The sequence below is a fragment of the Achroia grisella genome, unplaced genomic scaffold (assembly GCF_030625045.1).
Source record: "Achroia grisella isolate CSIRO2021 unplaced genomic scaffold, CSIRO_AGI_Agris_v1 utg2823, whole genome shotgun sequence".
Classification (NCBI taxonomy): Eukaryota; Metazoa; Arthropoda; class Insecta; order Lepidoptera; family Pyralidae; genus Achroia; species Achroia grisella.
In genome coordinates this window covers 1-7,964 of record NW_026712769.1, presented here as the reverse complement: position 1 = coordinate 7,964, position 7,964 = coordinate 1, and the positions used below count along the sequence as shown (strand labels likewise).

Below are 7,964 nucleotides of genomic sequence, written 5' to 3'. Positions count from 1 at the left end.
TAGATGAGAAAAAAATTAAAAGTGTATTACAATGATTGTTTAGAGGAAAAGCAATCGGGAAATGTTAACAATAAGCTAACCGAAAAACTGCGAAAACAAACAGCTAATTACAGAGCCTTCCAGCGTACCATATCGAACATCGACGTAGGTATTTTATTAGAACATTGGGAACTTGAAGATGCGATCAAAACATTGGAATCACGCTGGAAAATCATAGACTGTCTTCACTGGGAGATTGAAAGTGAATTGGAAGCCGAAGGTAAAGAAGAGTTGGAACTACTGTACGATAAATACGAAAAGCAATACCTCCGTTTGAAGAAGTCTATTAACTCTAAAATGTGGTCGGAAAAACATAGAGACAAAACAACACCTAACTTAGAAGTACCAACATTCAACGGCAGTTACAACCAATGGGTGTCCTTTAAGGATTTATTTTCGGAAGCTATCCACAACAATCCTTCACTATCTAAGGCGCAAAAAATGCAGTTTCTGAAGAGTAAGATTCGAGGAGAAGCTGAGCGTCTCATCCAACACTTGCCGATTAGTTCGGACAACTACACAGTTTGCTGGGATATCCTTAACCGCCGTTACAACAACAAAAAGCTTATATTTACATCTCACATCAACATGTTACTAGATTTACCAGTTTTAAAACATCAAGCATTAGCGCCAATCAAGAAGATGCATGACGTCACTCAAGAGTGCCTTAATGCAATAACAAACCTGGGTGTGGACATATCCACCTGGGACCCTTTACTTGTACATCTTTTGGATCAAAAGTTAGATGTTGACTCCCATTCCGAGTACATAGACTCGTTGAAAGATCGCCGTGAGTTACCGGTTCTCAAAGATTTTTTAGACTTTTTGGAAAAAAAGTTTACTGCACTAGAGTCATCTCGTCGCAAGAGCGAAACCTTGCCACAGAAATTTGGCAATCAATATTCTCAACAAAATCCATCAACATCATATGGAAAATTACCTTACCATCGAGCAAACAATTATTTTAATTACAACAAGGGAAGCGCAGACAAACAAGTTATTACGAAATCAACATGCAACATAACTACAATAAAATGCCCATTATGCAACAACGGCCACGGACTTTATAACTGCAAAAGATTCTTGGAAATGTCCAGTGAACAGAAATTAAAAACAGTGAAGGAATTAAAAGTCTGCATGAATTGTTTATTTAGTCATAATGGCAATCCATGTAAATCACCTCAAACATGTAGAAAATGCTCGAAGAAACATAATACCATTATTCACGATGCCTGCAATATTGGGTACAACACATCGACTACAAATGTAGCAAAACAAAATGAAATTCAAAACCCTCACGTGCGTCAAAGTAATGAAAATGACTTATCAGCCGAGGTTTTGTTGTCAACCGCTATGCTGAAGGTTAAGGGTACTGATGGAACTTATCATGATATGAGAGCGTTAATAGACCAAGGATCGCAAGTTTCCTTAATAACAGAAAGGGCGGCGCAACAGTTAAATCTGAAAAGACAACATTGCAAAGGAACGGTTATTGGCGTTGGAGAAAAGGAAAATAGTGGAAAAGGGTTACTAAACATTCATTGCCGCTCGATCTACAGTGACTACGAGTTTCGAACTGACGTCATTATTATGAACAGCTTGATTGGAAACTTACCCAACAAAACATTCAAAAAGCCAAACTGGAACATTATTGAAAACATATCCCTTGCGGATCCCGATTTCTACATTAGTCGACCCATTGACATTTTGCTTGGAGCAGATGTTTATTCTTTAATTCTTTTAAGTGGCATGATAAAAGGGGACGAATCAACTCAGCCCGTCGTACAACAAACAAAACTTGGTTGGTTGCTATGTGGAACCGCCAAAACATACCAGTGCAACATAGTGCATAACATTGAACAGATACAAAAATTTTGGGAAATAGAAGAGATCAGTGAGCAGTCTCCTTTATCAGTACAAGATCAACAATGCATAACATTTTACAACGAAACTACAACACGAAAAGAAGATGGACGCTATGTCGTCAGGTTACCGTTAAAGGAAGACATAACAAGTAAACTTGGGTCTTCTAAACAAACTGCACTGGCACAATTTCGAACCTTGGAAAACAAATTTAAAAGGCAACCAAAATTGGCTCAGGACTATAAGAACTTCATGAATGAATATAAAACAATGGAACATATGATACCGACAACAATTAGTAACCAGACACCTGAGTATTATTTGCCGCATCATGGAGTTGAGCGTGTCGATTCTTTAACAACACAATACAGGGTGGTATTTAATGGTTCTCATAAAACAAATACAGGGTACAGTTTGAATGATCTCATGCATACCGGCCCTAATTTACAAATTGATCTACAAACACTTCTTTTAAAATGGAGACAGTATAAATATGCTTTTACGAGTGATATTGAGAAGATGTTTCGTTTTATAGCAGTAGATGAAAGAGATCAAAAGTATCAGAAAATATTTTGGAGAGAGTCTCTAGAACATCCTATTCAAACATTTTGCTTAACAACTGTCACATATGGAACCCGCGCCGCTCCATTTCTGGCAATAATGACTTTAAGAAAACTAGCAGCCGATGAACGTGAAACATACCCAGAAGCCTCAAAAGTTGTCGAATCAGCATTTTATATGGATGACCTTGTACATGGGACAAACACAATTGAAGATGGCAAACAGTTAATCTCGGATTTGAACGCACTAATGAAACTAGGTGGTTTTAACTTAAGGAAGTGGTCGTCGAATGAGAAAAAGCTACTGGATAACATTAAGAAGGACGGAAACAAATCAAACAATGAAGTATTTACATTTAAAACAGAAAACATTTCGAAAACATTGGGCTTATGTTGGAACTCAACAGAAGATAAATTAACATTTCAGTACAACACAAACAAACCTAAAGACAACACCAGAATAACAAAACGAACACTGTTATCGGAGATCTCAAAGGTCTTCGATCCGCTAGGTTGGATGGCACCTTTATCAACCAAACTTAAACTGTTGTTTCAAAGGGTTTGGAAGAAAAACATGAAATGGGACGATGAAGTGCCAATTGAAATTCAGAAGGAGTGGATCAAGATTAAAAGCGAGCTCGGCGCAATTAATCAATATGAGGTACCAAGATGGATACGCAGTCGCAAGGAAGATATCATAGAACTACATGGCTTCTGCGATGCGTCTCTTGTAGCCTTTGCTTGTGTCTTATACGCACGAGTCAACGACGAAACAGAGCCAGTGCTATTGGCCGCAAAAACAAAACTGGTACCTCACAAAAAAGCAGTAACATTACCCAGATTAGAGTTGAGTGGAGCACATTTATTAGCAAAACTTATGAAGAAAACACAGGATGCACTTTCGGAACATAAAACACAAATATATGGTTGGACGGACTCAATGGTCGTGCTTGGATGGATACAGGGCGAACCAACTCGATGGAAAACATTCGTCGCCAACCGAGTGCAACAAATAGTTGAAACAATACCGAGCACATGCTGGCGTTATGTAAAGTCGGGCGAAAACCCAGCCGATGTAGCGAGTCGGGGTTTATACGCACAACAATTAAGAGACAACATTTTATGGTGGCACGGGCCCTCATGGCTCACAACATTCGAAAATCAAGAACAAGAGACCCCAACCTACACAACAGAAGAAGAAGTAAGGTTAAATAAATCATGTACTGTTAAAGAACAAGAAGAAAACATTATTGAAACATTATTGCATAAACACAGCTCATTCAATAAAGTAAACAGAATAATTGCATGGTTGTTACGTGCATTTGCACCCTAAGCGAACAGACATGCCATCATATCTCACATTACATGAACTTACTGCAGCAAAATTACTTATAATTAAAAACGTGCAACAAATGGAATTTAGATCGGAAATTGAATGTTTACGCAATAAGCAAAGACTAAGTACAAAAAGTAAAATATTAAATTTAAATCCATTCATTGACTCATCTGGTGTCTTACGCATTGGAGGCAGACTTGAAAACTCAACATTGAACATGGAGATGAAGCATCCAAAGATCATACCACGTGATAGTCGTCTGGCTGAGCTTTTAGTGGACGAAGCTCACAAACTTACCTTTCATGGAGGTCCTCGCCTTACTCTGGCCAATCTGAGGCAGCAGTATTGGATACCTGGAGGGAACAACGCTGTGAAAAAACGTCTGAGAAACTGCGTGATTTGTCGCAAAAACAACCCACAGCAACATCAACAGATAATGGGTGATTTACCCACTGCACGTACGGAGCCAGCCCCGCCCTTTTACCACACCGGAGTGGACTACACCGGTTTCGTTGAAATCAAGAGCAACAAAACAAGGAACGCAAGGTCGATGAAAGGTTACATTGCACTTTTTATTTGTATGGTCACAAAGGCCATACACCTGGAACTTGTAACAGATCTAACAAGTACAGCTTTTTTGGCGGCCCTAAGAAGAATGACGGCCCGACGCGGGAGCCCCACGCTATATGTATAGCGACTGTGGAACCAACTTTGTGGGCGCTGATCGTATTTTACAACAAGAACACGAACAAGTGCAACAAACATTTGATAACAACTTCATGGGTATACTTGCTGATATGAACATTGAATGGCATTTTAATGCCCCGTCGTGGCCCAGTGCCGGAGGTTTATGGGAACGCGCGGTTCGCAGCTTAAAACACCACCTGAGAAGAGTGATTGGGTCACAAAAATTAACATTTGAAGAATACTACACAATACTAACACAAATTGAAGCCTGTTTAAATTCAAGACCCTTGTGCGCCCTAACAGAAAACATTGATGATCTTGATTACCTGTCACCAGCCCACTTTCTCACAGGCAGGGCAGGAGTAACAATCATAGAAACACCTGAAGATGGAAGAACAAGATGGTATTTGACTAATCAACTATTTCAACAAATATGGAAGAGGTGGAAGTCGGAATATTTGTCACAACTTAACGCACGAAACAAATGGTTAAAACCTCAGGATAACATTCAAGTAGGGAATTTGGTCATTATTCAAGATGAAAACTTACCAGCCGGGAAGTGGGCGATGGCTCGAGTAGTCGAACTGCACCCTGGGCGCGACGGATATGTACGTGTTGTTTCACTGAAAACTCAACATGGGATCATCAAGCGGCCAATAGTCAAATTGTGTTTATTACCTATTCGACCCGCGCAAGATGAACCTGAAACGAAAACTGATAACAAACAAACTAAACAAACAGGAAAGAAAGGAAACAAGAGGCACTGCATTTCCGCTACATTGTACTCCGTTGTGATGGCACTAACATTCTTTATGACTCTTATTTCAAATGCCTACGGAACAAGTAACATCACCCAACTGAACGAAAATCAAGCAATCTACTTTGATCCCATTGCCAAAATGCAACTCATACGACACCAGTGGACGTTGGTAGCCTACTACGATATGTCACCGTACTGGGAAGGAATAACTGCCTTCAAAAAATATTCAAGCTATCTGGAACAATCCTGCAATCGCATGAACAATACCAACAAATGTAACATGATTGTACCACAACAAAGTCACGAGTACACGGAGTTGCAGTATTATAACCAGCTGTTGCTGACACAACATTTCATAGAGCACTCCAGACGGCGTCGCGGGCTTATCAACGGCATTGGATATCTCGCCAATGGACTGTTCGGCGTATTAGATGAACGCTTCGCAGAACAGTACGCCCAAGACATTGAACTTATAAAACGAAACGAAGCACATTTGAAGAATTTGTGGAGTAATCAAACATCGGTAGTAGAATCTGAATACAACTTAATTAAAAGGATGGAGAAAATGGTTGCCATGCAACATAAAGTCATAAACAAACACCTGAACAGCCTTGATAAAGCTTTGAACACTATCCAAGCGGAAGTAAACGAAATAACAAAACAGCAAGAGTTTATTCTAACAGCAATTGCAGCGAACAGTATGCTTCAAAATCTGAAAAACATTCAAAACATGATGTTGGACACTATTTCTGATGTTTACCAGGGAAGAGTAAATCTGCATTTATTAACACCAAAACAACTACAACATCAATTGAATGTTATTTCTGGCTTATTAACAGGCGACGTTACTCTACCGATTGAAAACATTCACACAGATTTGAAACAAATATACGAACTTATGAAGATAAGAGCCAGAGTTACAGACAAGTATTTTATATTCGAGATAAAAATACCATTAATCAACAGAGAAACTTATGATCTCTATCACCTCATTGCAGTACCGAAGTTGTACAGAAAAAACATGACTCTCGCAATCACTCCAGTTTCAGATTACGTTGCCATTAACTTACAGAAAGACAATTATTCACCTATAACTACAGAAATATTACAGAAATGTATAACCAGAGGAAGCTCAACATACATGTGTGACTCAAACACACCGATATACAAGATGAAGTCAGATGAAGATCTTTGCATACTGGAGAGAAATAATGTATGCAAAACAAGCAGTGACGCGTGCAAAAGCCAGTTCATTTCATTAACAAAAATAAACACATATTTATATGTATGTTGCGAGCAGTGTCAAGTGCGAATCATATGCGGAGATCGGATTACGCCGCACATACTTATGCGCGCTAATGTCATTACTCTTGATAGCGATTGCGTAATGACAACAAACTCTTTTACAATACATGGACACAAACACTATGAGAGTCAATTTAAGGTCAAATATGATACTCAAACAGCAGTCCTGGCACCGATTAACCACATAATCAATCTGACTATTGATCAAGGATACGAGGACAATTTGGACAACCAATCAAATGAAACAGAAACAGTGCACAACAACTTGCTTAGAGAGATAGACTTGAAGTTAAAACAGTTGAAAGAAGAACAGAAATATGAAAGTATCACTTCAATGTCTAACCACGACATACATCACTATGCGGTTATCTACATCGTATTGGGGATAGTGGTTATCTTATGCGCTGTTTTCCTATATCGAAAATTATGTAGAAGCTGGAATACAACCCCGGAAGAGACGATCAACCTCAACCAATGCCCAGGACTTCTAGGATCAACAAACACCAATCGCAAGCTCAAGAAGAACACGAGATGAAAGAGTTTAGCAAACCCAGACCCGTGTTCCGTAAATTAGTTTTTAATAACGATTCGGAATAATATTTTTCTATTTTTGTTTAACATTGTATAATAATATTTTTTGTATTTTTGTTTATACTTTATACTTTTTTTGTAATGGATGCACACCCCAGCCTCCCTCATCTTTGCTGGTCGGGAATATGTTCGGAGTAACCGAACACCTTTACGCAAACACGTGAGCCTCGGCCCACAATTTTTAGCTTTTAGTGCATTTTCGGTCGTCATCGTACACGGGCGTGCATTCAACTAACATTTTTGTAACGATTTTCGTAAATAAACAAAGTTAACGATAATCGCGAGTTTCTCATCTCATTCAACATCAACAAACAACGCACATCCCCTACTAGGGCTTGGTATCTGTGGGTGGAAATAGTTGGTTTAAAATATATACGTAACTTTGAACTTCTAAAAATTAAAAAGCCTTCTTCGAGACTTTCCTTTTGAGGGACGACAGGATGTCATAATCATCATCATCTACTTATCAAGGTAGGTATGTACAAAAATGTATGCAGATTTTGATGTTCAGAGTATAAGTACAGTGAAAAAGTAGGATATCAATTTCAGTGTTATGAATTCAGGTTCTTGCTAGTTAAAGGTGATTTTGTGTAATTCAGCACTACTAATACACAATTTGGCCAAGCCCAATATGGCACTACATATGTTTGAAATAGTCAAAAATTCATTTGTTGATCATTAACTTTTTTATCAATGCTTTCTGTTTTGAGCACTTTACTGTGTCACCAAATTCTGATCGATTCACAGAATCGATCATTAATCGAAATTCATTCGAGTCTCACCTGTCAGTGGCGGCTTGAAGCCTATCAGCCAAGGCCGTAAG

At 38.7% G+C, this 7,964-nt stretch overlaps 2 protein-coding genes across 2 annotated transcripts; both read left to right on the top strand.

Annotated features, from left to right (window-relative positions):
* Positions 1-43: 43 nt before the first annotated feature.
* LOC131843168 (uncharacterized) lies at positions 44-3,795 on the top strand (the record flags this gene model as incomplete). The annotated part of the gene is made up of 1 exon (XM_059191780.1): positions 44-3,795. A coding segment is annotated over one exon (3,752 nt), but the record flags the coding sequence as incomplete, so codon positions are not given.
* Positions 3,796-3,805: 10 nt separating this feature from the next.
* LOC131843167 (uncharacterized) lies at positions 3,806-4,492 on the top strand. The gene has a single exon (XM_059191779.1). It carries the CDS (start codon positions 3,806-3,808, stop codon positions 4,490-4,492), a length of 687 nt encoding a protein of 228 aa, XP_059047762.1.
* The last annotated feature ends 3,472 nt before the right edge of the window (positions 4,493-7,964 follow it).